Below are 21,281 nucleotides of genomic sequence, written 5' to 3' on the forward strand. Positions count from 1 at the left end.
GTGTGAGCGTATGTGTGAGTGTGTGTGTGAGTGTGAGTGTGAGCGTGTGTGTGTGTGAGTATGAGCCTGTGTGTGTGTGTGTGTGAGTGGGAGTGTAAACGTGTGTGTGAGTGTGAACGTGTGTGTGTGTGTGTGTGTGTGTGTGTGTGTGTGTGACCGTGTGTATGTGTATAAGTGTGGTTGTGCATGCTCCCTCTAATGTAATCTTTTCTTGAAACACTTTATCAATGTTCTCAGTATTTCTGACAAGGTGGACAGGAACACGCCGAGTACAGCACCCACCACGAAAGGTTTCTTTCCAGAGAACTAAACAAACCACTGACGTTCTAGCTAAATAGATTATGTTCGACTTCATAGAATTTCCTAAAACCCCACCATAAGACGTATCACCTATAGACCGCTGCCCCATGACGTCAGGGGTCACGTGACTTATGTTTATGCCGCCGTAGAGGACAAACCACGAGGGAGAAGAGGGAGATTGTCGGAGAATTGTAGTTATGGTTAACTTTATGAAGTCATAGGCTGCTCTAATAGGGTGGAGTTTGGTGAAGAGAAATTTTCCTGCGGGATCCCTTTTCTTTTAACCAATTAGGGGGGGAAATGTAAGGAATTAAGTGCCCAGACACAGAGGTGCATTGCAGCCCTGAGAAGTGCTGAAAAAATAGAATTGCACGAACTAATTATCTCCAGGGGAAAACCTAACTTTCAAGAGGAGACCCCTTTTGCCAATTTTGATTGAACTTTCCGTGTTTCTGGTGATCCCAATGAATGAACCCATTCATTTTTGTTGCAATTTACAATTTTATAACATATGGGGCAGCCCCTATGTATGAAGCAATGCCACCAAATATATTTTGCAGGGTATTATACAATAGAGGGCATGGTCCAAGATAAAGTATGTAAACTTGCTTTACTTCAGATTTTTTCTATCCGCCTTCCACTAGCACACGGATGGGGAGCTACATATAAACACCTCCTATAACTTCATTGCTAGATTTTAGTTGGATTAGGTCCTAGAATGTACCACACAAGACGAATGCATACAAGGACCAGCAGCTAATCTAACAAGGTAGATTTTTACTTAGGTATGCAACTACTCTAGACTACTGCAGAATTACAATTTAGAATCTACGTTTAGGGATGCTATACATCTCTAAGACTTATATTCTTCCCAAATTCTTTCTATTTTTTGGGGCAGGCATGAACTGATGTCCTTTAGGCATCTCCACTCCATTTCAAATGCATTCTGGTTTGCATTTCAGGTAAAAATTTGTTAGAGGTGATTTTGTATCAAAGTTTCACTAGAAAGGTAAAAACAATTGAAATGTACCCAATGGGTGACAAAATAGTTATCAATTTAATCTAACATAGGAAGGACTGGCACTTGTTTATTAGTTCCTATGGAGATCTGTCGCCAATGTGCATGTACTGCATTTACCTAATTGTAGGTAGTTTGTCCTTGAATGAAAAGATTGGCAAGAAAGACGCTTACAAATGGAGGAAAACTTGGATTGGTAATTGGTTATCTACTGTCATGGAATTATTTTGAAACAGTTTTAACCCATTCAACTCCGATGACAAGATGTCTTGTCATTTGGTCAAATAAAACAAAAAATCATAAAACACCAAAATGTTTGATCAAACACCAGAAAAATATGACGTCAATCCTCGCTTCGCTCGCAGCGAAGCGAGGATTGACGTCATATTTTTCTGGTGTTTGATCAAACATTTTGGTGTTTTATGATTTTTTGTTTTATTTGACCAAATGACAAGACATCTTGTCATCGGAGTTGAATGGGTTAATGCTTCTCCAGAAAAAGAAGACTCATATAATTAAATTAAATTGTCCATTGACTGCTGGGAATTTTCCAATAAACTTGTACTCTTTGACATAGACTAAAAATTCTATAAACAAAGCATCATAGACTGTGTTGCGATTTCTGAGAATGCCGTTTGAGGACAAGCAGTTCTTTGGGACTAGTATGATTAAACACTGCCGAAGTGTGTGTGTGTTCAAACTGGTGAATAATTAGGTTGAGAAAATATACATCTTGATATTTAAAAATATTAAAGTTCTAGTCTTCCTTAAGACTTATGGCGTTCTATTCTAGTTCATGTCACTTAGATAATTCAATCAAGCAACAATGAAACTTCGTTACCTGATGTTTTGGAATATACAGATTTTGAACCTTTTAATGACCCCCCTCCATCATCACTTCCCACTTCCACCATCCCTTACTGCCTATTGGCTTGCAAAATGATTAAGTGAAAATGTTTCATATTTTGTCTATTCTAACCCAAAAATTGTCGACTATGGTAAAATATTCAGGAGTTCTTTGACCTTTTTTTTTATCATCTTATCAACCTTGTGGGCGGCAATTCCCGGCTAGAATTACCGCCTCCTCGCATATGTCCCCCTACCCCCCATGTGAGGGCTCTGATCATCAGCATCAGTTAATCTTTCTCGCTTGTGGTTTGTCCTCCAACATGGCGGTTTATTTATTTACGATTACGTCACTCGCAGCGGTCTAATTGTGTTCCCTGCCTCTCAAGTTAAACTTCAATCTATTTTTTAACACAGAACCTCTTTTGAATTGTGTGATCCTGGCCTCTCAAGTTAAACTTCAATCTATTTTTTAACACAGAACCTCTTTTGAATTGTGTGATCCTGGCCTGGAAGAGATTTTCATCCTTATTCTACAATAGCCATGCTGGCATTTAGCTAAGTCCTACAAAAAAGGGAGCATTGGTTTAGAGACTCGTAAATAATAGTTACTCTTTAATACTTCGTTCTCTGTCATGATATTGGGCGTTTTCTTTTACAGTGAGTAAAACCAAATATGTATTGCATGGTACTTTCTCTTGAAATTATATATATATTTTCATGCTAAATGATAGCAACTACAGTTAGTATATTCCTCTCATTTGCAGAATACAAAAGTTCCAGATAGTTATCCGTTACGCCGAGTTTGAATTGCAACGGTTGATGCAGAAATTTGTTAGATGATATATTAATATACAGGGAACTTAAGGCTTCCGGGGTTATGATATATTACCCACCGTTAAAGGACAGCGAATTAGAGAGGATAAGTAAGAAATATTACTCAAGGTCTCATGAATTATGGGCATTTTAATCTAAATTATGTCGTTGGGCAGAGAAACTGACATATTAAATTATATTCTACTACTACTACAAAGTTGAATGACATTGCAGTATTATTTTAATTGGAATTTTATTCTGTTCAGTATCAGTAAGGTAAGACAGTTAAGAAGTTCCTATTGTGTTCTTCAATCGGTGGCTTCATCGTCCCCTGTTGTCGGGAGGAGGTTGGAATTTAATGTTTGTGCTTGTACTTTGGATTACTTATCCTGGCAATACACTAAGTTCCAATAATGTTTTAGTCTAGTTACTTTCTCCTTCGTGAGTTCTTAATTGAAGTAAAAAAGTCTTTAAAATATAATTATTAAAGTATATTGTTTATGGACTATATCTATTGTTTCTATTAGTAAGTTATTTAAGCCATGCATGATATATAATTTGATTGTTTAAGAAGTAGATTTACTTTAATAAAGTCGAGACAGCGTCGATCGCTCTAAGTTTTAATTCACATGCTAAAGTTGGCAATTGACTTAGTAACCATATAGTCAGCACTGAAATTCTTGGTTGTTTTCAAAGAGTAGATAACCTTGTGGATAGGGATGATAGGTGGTAATGGACAAGGAACTTACGGCCTTTAATAGCAATCTCCTCCATTCTTATGTTCTTATTATAATATGGAAGGTGATGAGGAGCCTACGCCTGAGGCACTACATAACTGTGGTCGAAATAGTCACTGCTGGGAATTTGACAGGAGTGCGGGATTTGAACCCAAAACTAAACGGACACAAGACCAGCACGCTTATGATTACGCAACCAGGAAAGGGTTCATAGATGGTTTTATCTCTTTATTTATTTATCCATCTACTTTATTCATTCGTTTGTTTATTTAATCATATATCTATTTTATTTCCAGTGAGACAAACATTAAAAGTCTTTGCGAATGGGTTTTCACGGATTTAGAAAAAGCGTTAGGGATGGGTTTACGAAGGCGGTATATAACTATACTTTCACTGCTCACTACTCCCTTCCCACAAAGACTGGTAGTCTGACCTGGTTATTCTTATAAATACTGTTACTCTAACGAAAATAAAACACACCCAAGAACTAAAATCAAGAGCAGTCTGCTGAAGTGGTGCTGTAACAGAAATTTAAATTATAAATGACGCATAAAAGCTGTGAAATTAGGGCTGAGTATTACATATATATACATATATTCTTGGCTGGAGTGTGGAAAATATACATCAAAATTTGGTTGTTGGATTTACATATTGTACCAAAATAAACATAACATCTTATTACGCACATATCAATTAGAAATTGCATCCCGCAATGACTAACAAGAGTGTATTTTGATATGAAAATTAAATTTAGATGTGAGGCCATTTGAACATGTACAAAATGTTGAGTACAATGGGATCAGAAATTGCTTCACGTCTTCTCTAATATTCCATTAACAATTACCTCATTATCAAAACATTCTGATACTATTTTCATGCGTCGTTACCTTAGATTTAATTATTGAAATATCTTGGAAGTGCACCATTGATGGATAGAGTATCGTACTGGTAGGATAATTATCGTGTGTCCGGCAACTTTCATGTTTATGTTTTGTCCAAACTGCAAAGGTAAAAGAATTTATTGTCTAAATTTGCAGTGAAAAAGGAGAAGTGGTGCAAGGAATATACGTATCTAATATTTAATCGGCACATTGATTAAGAAATGAGTAAGTGCATATAATTACAACACTAGTTTTATTTCTATGAAGTACTACACTATGATGCTCTTAGATTTAGACGTTAATCTGATCTCGGAACCATTGTCTATTCTATTGCGGGTGGCTGACCTCCACAGAGTGAGAGGGAACTGCCACTATATCATGCTCTGTTTTGTTATGAATATATGGGGATGAGGTGGTGTAGTCTATTGTAATGGGGTCAGGTCTGGTATAAAGGCAGATTATTTTTTTTAACTATAGGAATAGAATTCAATAGGTCTAGGTGCTTCAAGATTGCTATTCAGAAAGTTGACGTCTCTAGTCTTGGGTATCGAAGAAAATTATTGTTCAGCTTTGACCCGGTCTTACTGAAACTACAAACCTTGAGTTAATATAGGCTTTGGCCTTTAGGTTTAAGAACTTACTTAACTGTAGCAGGATGCTCACTGTGCTGTCTGAACTCAACTTGATCATGATGATGATGTGAATGATAAGCCCAACAATTTCTATAGTTATCCTAGGATATATGATACATTACATTTTTCTTCTCTGGAGGGAGTAGAGCTTCAGGTGTTCCTGGTAGTTTTTGCCACTTGTTTATATAATTTCACTGATGAAACTTCTCTGGACTGATTCTAGCCCTTCAATTTCTTTAGTAGTTTTAGATTCCATAACTAACAGTTACAATAGTTTTGATAATAACAAGTCATGAAATATTCCTCTGGTGCTGAAGGTCATTCTTGAAGATTCTGTGGTGCTGCGTATGTATGTGAAAACTTTAATCCTTCATTGTTGCTGACTGTCTTTTCTGGAACACTGTGACTGTGACAGCTTTAAATATTGATTGGACTGGGTGGTACTATAAATGATGGTGTCTCCTTTGACCATATACCATGTTTTAGAACCTTAGGCTTAGTTTTGTTCTTGTTAAAAAGAATATTGTTAGATACCTGCAAATATATGGTGTTATCAGAGATGTGCTGTCTAGGTAAGCAAGTTACGGTAAGCAATACAAACCCAAATAGAAGAATAGATATTCTGTAGAAATAGGCTAATGTAACTAATTAGTAAACTTTCTTAGTATTTCTATCCTTCTTTTATACTGAAAGATCATTTGATGACATATAACTCCATGAAATCCCTATCTGCATAACCTGAGTAGTTACAGCACTTGCCTGGGTTTGATAGTTTACACAAGGTCATCATTCTTTGGTAACCATTGTTATTGCTACTTTAGTGTCATCAGCAAAGGATGATGTGATAGTGCTATAAGTCTCTGTATCATAGATGAGAGCAAGGAATAGAGGTCCTAGTAGATCCCTGCAGAAAACTGATTGTTGATTGGGGCCACTTAGATAGGGTTTAGATAGGGTTCCATTTACTTCCATTTACTGAATACAGCCTTGAAGAAAACTGTGGATCCAAGTTTCCTTGATGCCCATGGATAAGAGCTTGTGCAGCAGTATACTGCAATCCACTGTATTGAATGTTTTGGCAAAATCAAGATATTGGCCACCTTGCTTACTTATTGCACACACTCCAGTAAGAATTTCTGGTGTGCCAACAGATGTGACAAGAATGGATGGCCTTTGTGGAATCTAATATACATGTATATATATACCAAAGGCTTTTTCCCCCTTGCAAGGGAGGTAGTAAAAAAACAAAGGCATAGTAACCACTCCCACCCATTCTCTCCCCAATATACTCCACTCCTATCCACCCCCTTCACTCACTCTTATCTTGGCACCTCCTGGATGAATAATTAACTGAAGAATATAAGAATAGGGGAGACTGCAAGAGACCATAAGACTTGCACTATGCAGTTTCATGTCCATTACCGCCCATCATCCCCATTTATAAAATTATCTAATCTTCTCTTAAAGGTCAGCTAAGAAGGTTTTGGATTTTTTTTTATGATTTCATGTATGAAAATATAACTAAGAAATAAGTACACTAAAATGCATGTTTCTAGCTTTTTATAGTCTTGATTTGATTCAAATAGCATGATCTTAAAACTGCCTGATAGCATACATACATACATACATATACAAAGGCTTTTTCCCCCTTACAAGGGAGGTAGCCAAAAAGGGAAAGGCATAAAATCATTCCCATCCATTTCATCCCTGAATACACTCCACACCCCTCCCACCCTCCCTCTTATCTGAGCACCTCCTGGATGACGGGTCATCCCTGCACCTTGCCCACTGCCCTGGGTCAGAAGCAGTGTCGCAAGACACAGCACATCCACAGCAAGGCCGCTTCATTAAATCGGCGACCCCCCCTCTCCGTCCCCCCTTGCAAAAAAGGAGAGGACGGGGAGAAATCCCATCGGGCTGCGTCAAATTTTGCTCACACCTCATGCGATCACAACATCATCCTGATGATAGCCTGATAGCAGCTGAACTTTTCAATGTCATAGATACATTTTCTACCACTAGGGCAACTGATGATGTAAGAGTTGTTGTTTACATTCTTGGACATGTCCAGCGAGTAATATGAAAGTGACTTCACATCGAGTGAAGATTTAGTGGATTTGGATGCCAAGCTTCATATTTACAGGCAAAAGTTTCAGGGATTCATGAATTACAAATTGTTTTTATCTGTGATAAGGTACAATAAAACAGGGCTATGTAGCAAAGAGAATAGAGAGAACATTTAACTGAAAGGGAGAGGAAGGCTAGCAAAAAATACTTGCAGACACGTCTAGAATTATTTGCCATAGGTAGTGGTTGCTGTGGGGGAAGAGAAGCCATCAATCATATGCCTGGCACTGTCATCATGGTTATTTTCACATTCCATCAAAATTTTGCTGGTAGCGGTACTTGCAGAAGGTGAATATTCATCATAGGCACTTTGTAACAGCTGAAAAAATCATTGGGTCTGTATCAGTATGAATTCATCCCTCCTGATCCAAGATAATTAGGCTTAACTCTTGTTGGGGTGGTAGTGGTGGTGGTGGTGGTGGGGGGGGGATTACACTTGTTTGACCCTCAAAAAAACAGACTTTAAATTTGGTTAACTCCATTTGACAAGACATGGTCATAAGCCTATTATGGAAGCACCTGTCATCATGATCATGCCTGTCACCCAGGTGGAGTGGGGTGATCATATTCATAGGTCTACAAGCCTAGCTAGCCTTTGTCAGGATTGTACCCCTAATCTGCTTAGGCCTAGCCCAAGAATTGTTAGTCAAGTCAAACCATGCTTGTTAATGATTGTCAGTGACAGCGTAATTATACAGTCCTATCTATATACATGATACAGACTGATACACCTACCTCCAGGTGTTGTCTCTTTTCAATAGCAGTGCTCCTTCAACGGCATTTACTTGTCGAACCTGGGGTCTTGTTGATGACAAAATTTTTTGGTGTTGCTCCTTCTGTTTAGAATGAGATTCATGCTAATTCCTAGTGACTCAGGAAGGCCAGGTTCCAGTGTACTTTTTTTTTTTTAATGTTTCAAACAGAATTTTGCTTTCAATCCAGGCTTCCATGACTTGTGCTGCCTGCACCAAATGATCCAGTCCTTTTTGCGAACAGGGTCTTTCGGAAGAGAATGAAAATGAAGTCCATCTACAGCAGAATGTTTCGTCATTGTTTGCGGTGACAATAAACCATTTTTGAACTAAATACTTGATAACACATGAAATATGACAGATCACTGATCAAGTTGACAGCACAGCATGGCATTTTATAGTGCACACATATAGATGCATCAGAATGTAAACAGCAAGGTTGATGTCACAGCCTTATGAAAACGGCCATTTATCAGCGAAGGAAAGTTAGTCTGCTACCGATATTTTGGTAGGCCTTTTATCACATTGCATAATAATTAGGATTTATTTTTGCATTATTTTATCAAAAAGTGACTAAATCATACATCTAGCAAATATTCACTACCTCTTTGATAACCTTCTCAGTTAACCTTTAAAGCAACCAATTAATTCAGCACTCGTTACATGGTTACTAAGACTGTTCCATTTGTTTACGACTCTATTGGTAAATCAGTTCTTGTGAAACCATACCAACATTATTAAGAGAGACCTAGATTAGTTTTCTCGTATTTGAGCCTATAAAATGAAGGAAAATAACTGTGGTGTGTTTAATGAAATGTCTGAATGTACTGTTAGTCAATGCATACATGAGCTTGACTGTGTTAAATCAGCTCTAAATGAAATATCTTATGAGCAATGGATAGACAAAGTGGAGCCACTTTATGAATATCTATCATTACTAAGAAAGAAAAGAACTAGCATGGTTGATTATTATTTTATTGCACAGCATCAATCACAGTACTTAAAACAGTTGAAAGAATGCTACCACCTCAGAATGAGGCAGTTATAGTATGTGATTTCTCAGAAAATTATTCTTTCATTGTCCAAGATACTGCTCAGGGTTCACTGGGAGAACTCACAATGTACAGTTCACCCTTTTGTCATCTATTATAGATCATCTGAAGACCAAGAACTTAACTATTTCATTGCCTGTTTCTTATCTCCATTACAAGAATACAACACTGTAATGGTTCACGCAATAAAACAGCCTATGGATTATGTCAAATTCAGATGCCACAACTGAAGGTGTGCTATTTTTTGGATGGATGTGCTGGCCATTATAAGAACAGATACAACCACCTCTTGAATCTGTTAAACCATCCTTTACTTGCTAAAAATTCAGACAGGGTGGTGGCAGGACGGTCTGGTTCTGCACTGGTGCTAGCCTCCACACATGTGCTAGCCTTATCACTCGTTACTCTGTCATACAATGCTTTTCCCTTTGCATGAATTGCATTGCTATCAATTGGATTGCCTTTTTTGTTCTGGTCTGTTATCCACACATATAAAGCAGATTCCATCTTAGATATAGCACTGCTTTTTACCTGCGACACTTGCTTAGCAGAAGGAAGAGCAGTAGGTGCCAGTGCTGCCCTAATGTTTGCCTCATTTTTCTTTATTGAATGCACTGTGCTGTCATTTACATTAAATAGCTTTCCAAAAGCAGAACTACTCATATTAGCCACCCTACACTTGTCTAGCAATTTCACCTTCTCCAAATTCATCACTTTCTTTAATCTTTTCAGAGTAGACACGTCATGAGAGGTTGCTGTTCGCTTCGGGGCCATAGTTCACCATACACACACGTGAACTGGAGGACACACAAACACACACAGAGTTATAGCAATTATTTCGAGCTGACCAAACTGCCACCTGGACAAACAAGACAATGACTGAGACAGAGTGGCGGACTGGTGGGCTGATGGTGTGGGGGATGAGGGAGGGAGGGTAGTGATGCAGTGATAGGCAGCTTTGTTATTTTTTTGTGTGAATTTTGGTGGCTGACGGTGGGGGGGATGAGGGAGGGAGGGTAATGATGCAATGATAGTCTGCTTTGTTATTTTTTTCACCTGAACTTTGGTAAATATTTTTGTACTGCTGGAAACTCGTGAATGTGCGAACCTTGCGAAAGTGGAACTTGTGAATGTTGAGGGCCTACTGTATATATATATATATATATATATATATATATATATATATATATATATATATATATATATATATATATATATATTGGAAAACTGTAAACACCAGACTCAATTGAAGAATTTATTTGCCCAAAGTTTTGATTTCTGTCCAGGAATCATCTTCAGGGGTATAATGGTTATAAGATTGTGAACTCCTTATAAATTGTTGAAGTGGTAAGCCTGGGAAAGGATCACCCTCTCAATCATATGTACAAAGCATACCTCATTACAATAATAAATAGATTACAATAGAAATGAAATATTGGTACCAAATAAAATAAGATAGAATACAAATAAAAAGTTAAATGGCTGTGAACATAAAACAAGCATAGTAAAAGTAACAATAAGTGACACTACCGTAAAAACATCAGACCATAGGACAGTGAGGCAAATGGAGGTGGACCAAATGTCCGTAATGAAGTGTCAAGAACAAACGGCTAAATTACAGTCAAACAAAATACATTAAAAAAATACAAATAAAATAAGTTACATGGCTGTGAACATAAAACAAGTGTAGAAAAAAGCCTCAAATGTAACACTAACATAAAAACATCAGAACGCAAATGGACGTGGACCAAATGTCCGCAAAGAAGTGTCAAGAACAACTGACTAAATTACAATCAGACAAATAAAAACCAAACAAAATGAAAATTTAAATGGCAGTGAACATAAAGCAAGTGTGACAAGAAACATCAAAATGTAACCCAAATGTAAAAAATGGAACATAACCCAAAGATGCAAATGAAAGTGGACCAAATGTCTGCAAAGGAGGAATGGGGAACAGGAGGAACAAGTCTCTATAACAAAAGACTACATTACAATCAGGCAAATAAAAGAACAAAAAATACAAAAAGAAAGATAGAACCGAAGAGAAAAAGGAAGTAAACTAAAACTGAAAAGGACAAAAGTCACGGGATGGGGAGTTGAAAAGGTGCACTGGGAGACTGCCTTCAAGAAAGGAGGTCTTCCAAAAGCCAACTGGTGAACAAATGACAGGTCGAAAAGAAGCAAATGGGAGAACAGGAGGAACAAGTCTCAATAACAAACGACTACATTACAAGTTTGAGAGGGTGAACCTTTCCCAGGTTTACCACTGCAACGATTTATAAGGAGTTCACAATCTTGTAACCATTGTACCCCCTGAAGATGATTCCTGGACGGGAATTGAAACGTTGGGCAAATAAACCCTTCAATTGAGTCTGGTGTTTACAGTTTTCCAATATGGATCTCAGACTCCAAATCTTCACTTATGTGTGTGTGTGTGTATATATATATATATATATATATATATATATATATATATATATATATATATATATATATATATATATATATATATTTTATACATAAACCAAATACAGGTACTTAACCCCTCTCTATTACTTTGTTGGGCACCCTTCTTGCTTGACACACTTGTCAAGAAGCCTAGGGACAGATTCTGCAAGGTGTTGGAGCCACTGAGGTTCAATATTGTTCTAAATACTTGATGGCCACCTTGAGCTTAGGGATTGATAATGTGTCACAGTCATGTAACTTGTTTTTCATTAGTGCCCACAGATTCTCAATGGGCTATAAATCAGGTAAATTTCTTGGCCAGTCTTTAACCACTTCGGTACGATGACACCTACGTAGGCGTCATGAGGTGCGAGTGGGTACACGAGGAGGCATTGGCATCTTGATTATATATTTTTTGTAATTGTACATGAGTTACCTCCAGATGTTGTGAACTGGTTTGATCATGTTTTCTGTGTTTATTATTACTAAAAGTAAAAGAGAACGAGTAATACAGCAATGACTATATTTTATAATGCTGTAGCGTGATGCATTGTACATATAGCAACTGATGCTGCACGCGAGAATTTGACTTGTACTGAAGTGGTTAATATAATCTACTTGCACAAAATCAAACCAGTCCTTAATAAGCTTAGCAGTGTGGCAAGGTACACCATCCTGCATGAACAGGTTTGTTTGGCACATCTCAAAACAATCATCCAAATAATCACATAGAAGTTCCAAGTATTGGTCTGCATTTGTCAGAACATTCCTCGGTAGGATCACCAATTTCCCCACACCATGGTAACCAAAAGCAACTCCAGACCATCAATTTATCTAGATATTTAACAGTCCCTTGGATGAATTTTTTGTCTAATGGATCACTTCCTGGCTGTTGCTACACTTTCTCACCTTGGTTCCCAGTAACACTGGATAGAGCCTCATCACTTCATAACACGCATTGCCACTTCTCCTTATCCCACTCCAGATATTGCTTGCAAAAAGCAACCCTATTTTTCCTCTGTTTAAGGGTGACAATCAGTTTCTTACAAGCAGTGTGGTGTGAGAACTTCAGGTCATTGTGGAGATGGCACTGCAATGTCTTTACAGACAAATGAGCCAGTAACACAGGGTATTTTTCCTTTAATTCTGGTGCTGTTATACATGGTTTACTATTCACCTGCCTCCTGAGCACCTTTAAAGTATGTGGGGTAGTTTTACGTGGCCTCTCTGTCAACTTTTTCTGTAGTGGCGGGTCATTGTTTCTGGTGTCATGGAATATCTTAGTCCACCACTGTACACTGCATAGTGAAATGTAGGTTATAGACACAATTTCCTTATTTGATTTTCCTGCCTTACAGAGTGATGTAATAGCAGCAATCTGCTCACATGCCAGTTCTTTAACTTTACTCATCACCACACAATCATCACAAACTGAACAAGGGTAAAACAAGGGTAAAACACAAACAAGAACAAGGGTAAAATCCTGGGGCTGACATGTGTGCTCACTCTGAATGCCCAAGAGCATTTAATGGTTTCTGAGCAACACATTGTAAAGTTGATATGTTTACATACCCACAGTTCACACGCCAAACAATTTGGTGGATTTGGAATGATACTAGAGGGGTGTAACCAAACAATTACAAAATGTCTGGTGCTGTCCTTCTTGTGCCAAACATTTTGACTTAGATTGTATATATATATATATATATATATATATATATATATATATATATGTATATATATATATATATATACAAATTGACCTCTCATTATCAGACGTTAATTAGCTGTGTTTGCAGTATTTTCACTTTTTTCAGTGTATTTGGTGCTGTGCAATCACTATGCCACCCAAAAACCACTCCAAATCAACAGATTATTTACATCAACAGACACCGTTACTCCACTTTAGTCCATTAATGAGAGGTCAATCTGTGTGTATATATATATATATATATATATATATATATACATATACATATATATATATATATATATACATATATATACAGGTAGTCGTCGACTTACGACATATGCGACTTACGACTGATCGACTTTACGACCGCGAGATAGTGCAATAATATCTAACATTTAATAGAGTAATAGAATTGCAATGTTATGTCTGGCAGTGCAGTACAATTACTTTGCACGCCGCGAGACGCAAGTACGACAATTTTGGCAGGCTGCCGGCGGCATCAGCATTTCAGCCAGCTAAATATTCTTTCATTTTGTTTGTTTGAAGTAAAATGTTTCCTAATTTTGCATTGCATTTTGTATTTCTATATATTTCGCAATTAATAAATGTAACAGTAAAACTTTTTTTTATGCCTAGGCTAATTTGTTGTCGATAACAATGTGTTCGGTACAGTACGTAAACGAAAAGAATGTTTTGAAATAAAATTTTATCTTACATTTTGTATTTTTATATGTTTTGCAATTAATGAAATGTAACAGTAAAACTTTTTTATGCTTAGTTTGTTGTCGATAACAATATATTCGGTACAGCATTTTGTATTTTTATGTTTTGCGATTAATAAAATGTAACAGTAAACTTTGTTTATGCTCGGTATATTTTCGGTATAGTACGTAAACGAGAAGAATGTGTTTTGAAATAGAAATTTTCCCGATTGTGCTTTGCAATATGTATTTAACAAACAAAAAAGTATTTGTAGGTCAAAGATGACAGGACTTTATTCAGTATGCGTAGGCCTAGGCTACGTTTCCTAACGAAAATTATAAAAAGTTAATGAATATTAAAGAACGTAGCTCAAAGATAATACGATTTTATTCAGTATGCATACGTTTCCTAAAGAAAGTCTGGTGGTAAAATAATAAGAATTTTAAAAAATAAAGTATCTAATATCATAGGTCAAAGATGATAGGATTTTTTTTCAGTATGCTTAGGCCTAAGCTACGTTTCCCAAAGAAAATCAGATAAAATTATAAAGAGGTTAAAAATACTATACAACATAGTTCAAAGATGCTAAGATTATTTCAGTACGGTAAATATAATATACGACCTGTCTGTCGGAACCGAACTCGGTCGTAAGTCGACGACTATCTGTGTATATATATATATATATATATATATATATATATATATATATATATATATATATATATATATATATATATATATACTCCTGTGTTTCCTATTCCGCTAACTACATATATATATATATATATATATATATATATATATATATATATATATATATATATATATATATATATATATATATATTGTTCTATCTACAAATTCCACCTGGCAACAAGGGTACTAAAATGTGTGCCAGACTTTATGCCCAGGCCTATGCCTGAGGCCTTTTGTGTTAACCTCTTGTACTAAATGGTCACACCCTTTTTTGTGAAATGAATATCTTGCCAGTATTACTTGTGTTTTGCTTATCCATGCAGAGTTCCTCTCGCCACCACATGTATCTCTCTTAATTGTCTTAGTTAAAACCCTCCTGTATACTTTACTAACTACACTTATCAAACTGATCCCTCTAAAACTGCCACACTTATACATGTCCCTTTTTACCTTGTATAGTGGAATTGTACATGCATCCCAATTCACCAGTACACTTCCTTCCCTTAAGCACACATTAAAGAAGCTTCCAACCATTCCACTATAACTACTATTTCCTTTATCAGATATTCTCCATGACAACTATCCAACACTGGCATTTATCTCTTTCAGTATACTTTATACTCCCTTTTTTGGTATAGTCTCATCAACACTACCATTTCCCTAGCATCTTCTATTGCCACTGTCAAATCCCTTCTATCCTCTACCCTCAACAACTCAACTTTAAATTCTATGCATCTTTCATGCACTACCTTCACTTCTGTTAATATCTGATTAACCAACTTGGCTCCCTCACTCTTTTCACATTCTTCAAAATGTCTTTATTCTTGTAAAAAAAAATCTCAGTCAAACAACTACCTACTTCTTATCTACTTCTGCCCTCCTTACTATATAATGTACATCTCCTATGCTTCCTAATTTTTCCTTTGCAATCTTTCATTGTATGCCTAATTCTTTTCTAATACCATTCCACACACCTTTTTATACCACCATTCACTGATAGGGAAATAAAATCTGGGAGATCAATAGATTTGATTAATTGTTTTGTCTTCTTTGCAGATGAAATGAAGACTCTTCACATCTCGTGGGAAATGCATGGCAATGCCATGTCCTTAAATTTGAAGAAGTTGTTTTCTGAGGTGTGTATTTTTTCCATGTTGCAAATAATGGATGCATTCAATTGTATAAACCTGAATTGTGTTGAAGCTATTGTCCGATAAAGTACTTTGTGTGAAAATAATGCAATACTATTTTCCATTTCAGCACATATTTACAGACGTGTCTGTAGCATGTGAAGGCAAGTTGTACCCTGCTCACAAGTTTGTCCTTTCAACATACAGTGAATACTTTGAAGAAATTTTCAGTAGTACACAAGGCAGTAATATGGTAGTAGTACTAAAAGATGTGTCAAAAAAGAATTTCGAATATGTTTTGGAATACATGTATTTGGGCGAAGTAGATGTGTCACAGGAAGACTTTGGTAATTTCCTAAAAACTTCAGAGTTCTTGAAGATGAAAAGTCTGCCCATGCTCTATGAAGAGGGAAGAGAGCCAAGTGTATTAAATGATTTTGAAGGGAGAGAGGCAAGTTTGGTACAGAAGAAAAGAAAATTATACAAGAAAAACCAAAGCAGTGTTGAAATTAGAGATTCTACCAGTATCAGGAGTGATAGTTCTACCCACAATAGCCCAACACCAGGCACCAGTATGCAGAGTGAGGTAACCCACTGTCACCCTGCCTTACCCTTGCAACAGTCTATTCAGACTTATAGAGCACATAGACTTCTTGCACCTGAAGATAGATTATTTCCAGGAAATGTAACCACTACCATGATCTCGGAAAATGCCCAACCAGCGGTTTTCCCTGGTACCCATTCCCCAGCCACTAAACAGCATCCTTTGGTAACCATCCCCACTACGCCCACTTATATATGTTTTTCTTCTCCATCTCAATCTCCTATCAACATTAAAGAGGAAATTGATCCCCATTGCTTTTTGGAGTTGTGCACAGAAGAGGAAGATATGGACCAATTAGATTTTGGAACTGAAAATGAGGGACCCGATCTTTACTCCCCATCCCAGAATAATTTTGAGAGGGACCAGTTCATCAATAGAAGATTAATTGACAAAAACCAAGTAGGTAAAAGTAGTTTGCGTTTTGATAGGATATTTCACTAAGGAGACAACTGTAATATCAGATCATAATCTATTATTGTTTTCAATTTTGCATGAAGATTTAAGGATTTTTATATAAACTAGAATATTAGTAATTGATTAGTACAGGTACTCCTTGTTTAACGACCTACTCGGTTAGCGACGATGCGGAGTTACGACGGGCTTTATGACAGACGTTTAACGTAAATCTCCCGAAGTTACGACGTCGTGTACGATAATTAAGTTGGCTGAGGCAAATTTGTATGATGTTATAAATGAACTTGTACAGTGGATATTAATGTGAGGTAAAGTGTTCTGAAGCTTAGGTCTACATTGCCATCCTGCAAGCTGCAAAAACTACCTAGGGTACAGTATATACCGGTAGTGGTAAATTTTTAGTTTCGACCATGGGCGCAATATGGCAATAGAAAATTAATTATTAATTTTGTAAATTATAATGTATCAAAGTAATATGCAATTTTGTGAGCGGAAATGAAAAAAAAAGGTGCTAAAACAAATTTCATAAGTAACGAAGTCATGTCGGACGAATGGTACACCATGTTTGTTATGATAGATGCCGATGTCGAAGAAATAAAAGGATGTTGAATTCGTCTAACCTAAACTAAACTAACCTAACCTGTGTTTGATAAATCATTACCTGCAAATTAAATGTCATCCGGCTCGTCCTCGTTGTCGTCGTTGTGAGAGATGTTGGCAGACGACAAGATGGCGTCCCAATCCTATGCTACCGACTTCGTTCATTAGCATATTTTCTTGTAGCATGGTATTTTTTACTTTCATTTCCGCCCACAAAATTGCATATTACGTTGATACATTTTAATTTACAAAATTAATAATTGATTTTCTATTGCTATATTGCGCCCATGGTCGAAACTAAAAAAAATACCCTGGTATTCAATATGGAATGTCAGCATATGCGGATTTGGTTATATACGGTAATTTTAGGAACCTAACCACCGTAAATAAACAGTAAATAAAGCTTTAATGTACTGTAGAAAAGAGGGAACATACACAAAAATAAAGATACATGTATTGCTGGACATTGTACATACAGTACATGTACGTATATGTATACACTTTCGCTTAACAACTAATTCGGTTAACGACGGCGCGCTGGTCCCAATTGTCGTCGTTAAACGAGGAGTACCTGTACCTCACAATACGTCCATCCAAAAAGACACTAGCCTGGACTGGCTGATTTGAACTTTTGAGTCAGGTATGCTTTGAGCCAGGCAGCAGGAGAACATGGTGGCAGAATTATTGTCCCTCTCATCATTGGGATATCAAGAAGTGATAAAGGACAAGTTCAAGGGGACAGTAGAAAGTAGGAAGATCAGTAGTACAAAAATATCATTATAACTTATTAGAGATTTTAAACTCTAACATAGATGAATGATGTGTAGCTCTGATCTTTTGGGGCACCCCAAAACCATGCCTAAAGTACTGCCAGCATGTTACCATACAGTTAGTACTTCAGTACAGGGCAGGGGATTTATTTTATAGAGAAAATCTAGATTGAGATTGTAAATATAATATTGAACATCAGGAAAATAAATTAAAAAAGAATATTGAATGATGTTAAATCAGTTGCAATTTATTTAAGATTTTAATTCATTAATCTTAGTATTTTTTATTTACTAGGAAGACATTGTGGCAAGTAGATCATCCACTAAGATCTCAGAAGAGGGCACAAGAAATAGGACTTCAAAAGAGGCCACTGAATCCAAAGCTTCAAGAAAAGCAAGAAAGGATAGAACTACAAAACATGGAAGCAAGAAGGGGAAGTGGAGTAAAAGTATTCTAGATGATACTACAAAGAATCTCATAAAACCATGTCATGTACTGTTGGAACAGTTGGCAGTTGTGGAAGAAAATGGAATTTTACGTTGGAGAAATCCCTCACAGAACTTATTCAAGAGATCAAGTCATTCCACCCAAAGTAGACCACAAAGAGGGAAGGAGAACTCAGGACAAGAGAGAAGTGGGGCACCACTGAGCAAAAGAACTCTTGCAACTTCAAACCGTTTCACAAAATTAAAAAGAGAAATTGAAAACTGTAATGCTATGGCTGTTGAAGAAACAGATGTAGCTAATATTGTTACTGGACCTAATGAAAAATTGGATGTTATTTACACAGAAGCAAGTGATACAGGATTCCAGCAGGAATTGATCAGTGAAGTTACTGACCCATCAGGAGCAGAAACCTTTGATGTTTTTTGTGAAATTGGATACAACTTGAGCAACACTGCATGTATAGGCAACAATTCCCCACCAATTCAAATTGTACCATGTAACTCTTGTAATCTGACCTTCTTGGAGGCGAATACTCGAGATATGCATGAGCAGGTGCACCAAGGTAAACATATATGTCTCTACTGTAATCAGACTTTTAAAGCCAGCTACATGCAGAGAACCCACATGATTTTGCATGATAGTCATGTTGCTCCACTACATACTTACCTGAAAAAGACCTGCAAACTTAAGAAGTGGTACTTTGTCTTCCTCCACATGGGACACCCCTGCGTCCAGTTGAAACCTAATAGTCGCCCAGTGGTCATTAGAACCACTTTTGAATTAGAAAAGCTGATGTCCTTGCTACAACATTGAAAGTCTACAGAATCTTATTTTTGAATAGATGTTTTCATTTTTCCAGCAGGTTTGAGATTTTTTCTTTCCCTGTTCTGCCTGTTAAGACTCAGTCTGATAGAAATTGGCATTAGTAAAGTCAAGATTTATATTGCATTATGGCATGTTGACAGGGATTCTTTAGTGTTTAAGGAATAGTGTTTTATATGTAATGAGTAATATTTTTAAGGTTTGGTTTGCAAACGAAGCTGCAAAGTTAGCAGACTTAGAAATATGAAATCATTTGATTCAATCATGCCTATACTCTGCTTGGGAATTTTTATATATTTTCCTAGTAATTCCAGAAGTATTTAAAGGTTTACAATTTTTAATGTACAGTGGTACCTCTACTTATGAAAGGCTCTACATACGAAATTTTCAGGTTACGAAACACTTCGGAAAAATATTGCCTCTTGTTATGAAAGAAATTTCAGGATACGAAAGGCGAAAATTTCAAAATACGTGCTGCTACTCACAGCTCCCAGAGTCCACCAAACGTAAACATACTTGTAGCATCCTGTATCTTGGTTTGAAAGTGGAGTGTCCGAGCTGCTCTGCCCAGCATCTTCCTGGCATCCCATTGGCTAGGAGGGACCTCTGTGTGTATGTGCATATACCCAGACTCCTCTTCGTTTTCCCGTCGGCCCACGAGGATCACCAAAGCCTCAGTCTCACACTAGCGAAATTCAGTTTTTCGTCAGCTTTTGTTAGTGTTCACTAGTCGGGCCATCGCTCACTATGATGATGTTTGCCTTACACATTTTCGAAAGATTGTTAAAAGCCGACGAAAGCAAACGACCTTGGATCGGTTCTTTACAAAACGTCAGGCAAAAACCACTGCTGAGAGTGAACCTGAACTGAAGAAGGCGAAAGGTGACAACAATAGCAGTTAAAACAAGAGAAAAATTAAATGCAAAAAAGAAAAAAAACAACAACAACAAAAAACTTTATGCTTTACATTATGCACAACTCTCATTTTTATGTCTATTGTGCAATAATTTAATTCTAACATGTATTTGTGACAGGTTTTGATGCTTTTTTGTAATTTATTAAAAATGTATGTCTGATTTTTAAGGGGCTTGGAACCAATTAGGGCATTTATAGGGTAAAAAGCGTTTCTACTTATGAAATTTTCACGTTACGAAACGATTGCCAGAACGAATTAATTTCGTAAGTAGAGGTAGCACTGTACATTTTATTGGCTCTTTGCCATTAAACTTGATAAACTATGGGTTATTGACAGCCATTTTCTGGTAAAAATAAATGTACTTTTATTTTTTCTATTAATGGTTAATGATTAATTTAGTACTTCTTGAAATTGCTGGTACAAATTATATACCAAGATTTTTTTTTTTTTTTTTTTTTTTTTCTGACAAGGGAGCTAGCCAAGTCAAAGGCATGTACCTACTCCCACCCACTCCACTCCCTCCACCACCCTTTCCTTTCTCCCATCTTAGCTCCTCATGGATGACATGTCATCTCTGTATCCCACCCACTGGCCTGGATCAGAAGCAATGTAGCAAGAACCAACGTAGCAAAGTTTACTTATAGTAGAGCATATTTTTAATGAAGCAGGCTTGCTATGGATGTGCTGTGTCTTGTGACACTGCTTCTGACCCAGGGCAGTGGGTGAGATGCAGGGATAATCCATCATCCAGGAGGAGCCAAGATAAGAGGGAAGGAGTGGGGTGAATGGGAGTGGATTGTATGGGGATGGAATGGATGGGAGTGGATTTTATGACTTTGTTTTTTTGGCTACCTCCCTTGTTAGGGGGAAAGAGCCT

At 36.8% G+C, this 21,281-nt stretch overlaps 1 protein-coding gene across 1 annotated transcript; it reads left to right on the forward strand.

Moving 5' to 3' along the window:
* The first annotated feature begins 4,677 nt into the window (after positions 1-4,677).
* LOC143018101 (uncharacterized) lies at positions 4,678-20,429 on the forward strand. The gene is made up of 4 exons (XM_076173220.1): positions 4,678-4,823; positions 15,757-15,836; positions 15,961-16,833; positions 18,514-20,429. The coding sequence occupies exons 1-4, from the start codon at positions 4,820-4,822 to the stop codon at positions 19,477-19,479; spliced, it is 1,923 nt and encodes a 640-aa protein (XP_076029335.1). The 5' UTR covers positions 4,678-4,819; the 3' UTR covers positions 19,480-20,429.
* The last annotated feature ends 852 nt before the right edge of the window (positions 20,430-21,281 follow it).

The sequence above is a fragment of the Oratosquilla oratoria genome, chromosome 34 (assembly GCF_046742065.1).
Source record: "Oratosquilla oratoria isolate Oo_2021 chromosome 34, ASM4674206v1, whole genome shotgun sequence".
Classification (NCBI taxonomy): domain Eukaryota; kingdom Metazoa; phylum Arthropoda; class Malacostraca; order Stomatopoda; family Squillidae; genus Oratosquilla; species Oratosquilla oratoria.

What these genes read in the sequence shown, in the direction of transcription:
- LOC143018101 (XM_076173220.1), top strand. An exon ending in TGAAGAAGTTGTTTTCTGAG is followed by an intron (nt 15,837 to 15,960) that starts GTGTGTATTTTT and finishes TTTCCATTTCAG; the next exon opens with CACATATTTACAGACGTGTC. An exon ending in GATTAATTGACAAAAACCAA is followed by an intron (nt 16,834 to 18,513) that starts GTAGGTAAAAGT and finishes TTTATTTACTAG; the next exon opens with GAAGACATTGTGGCAAGTAG.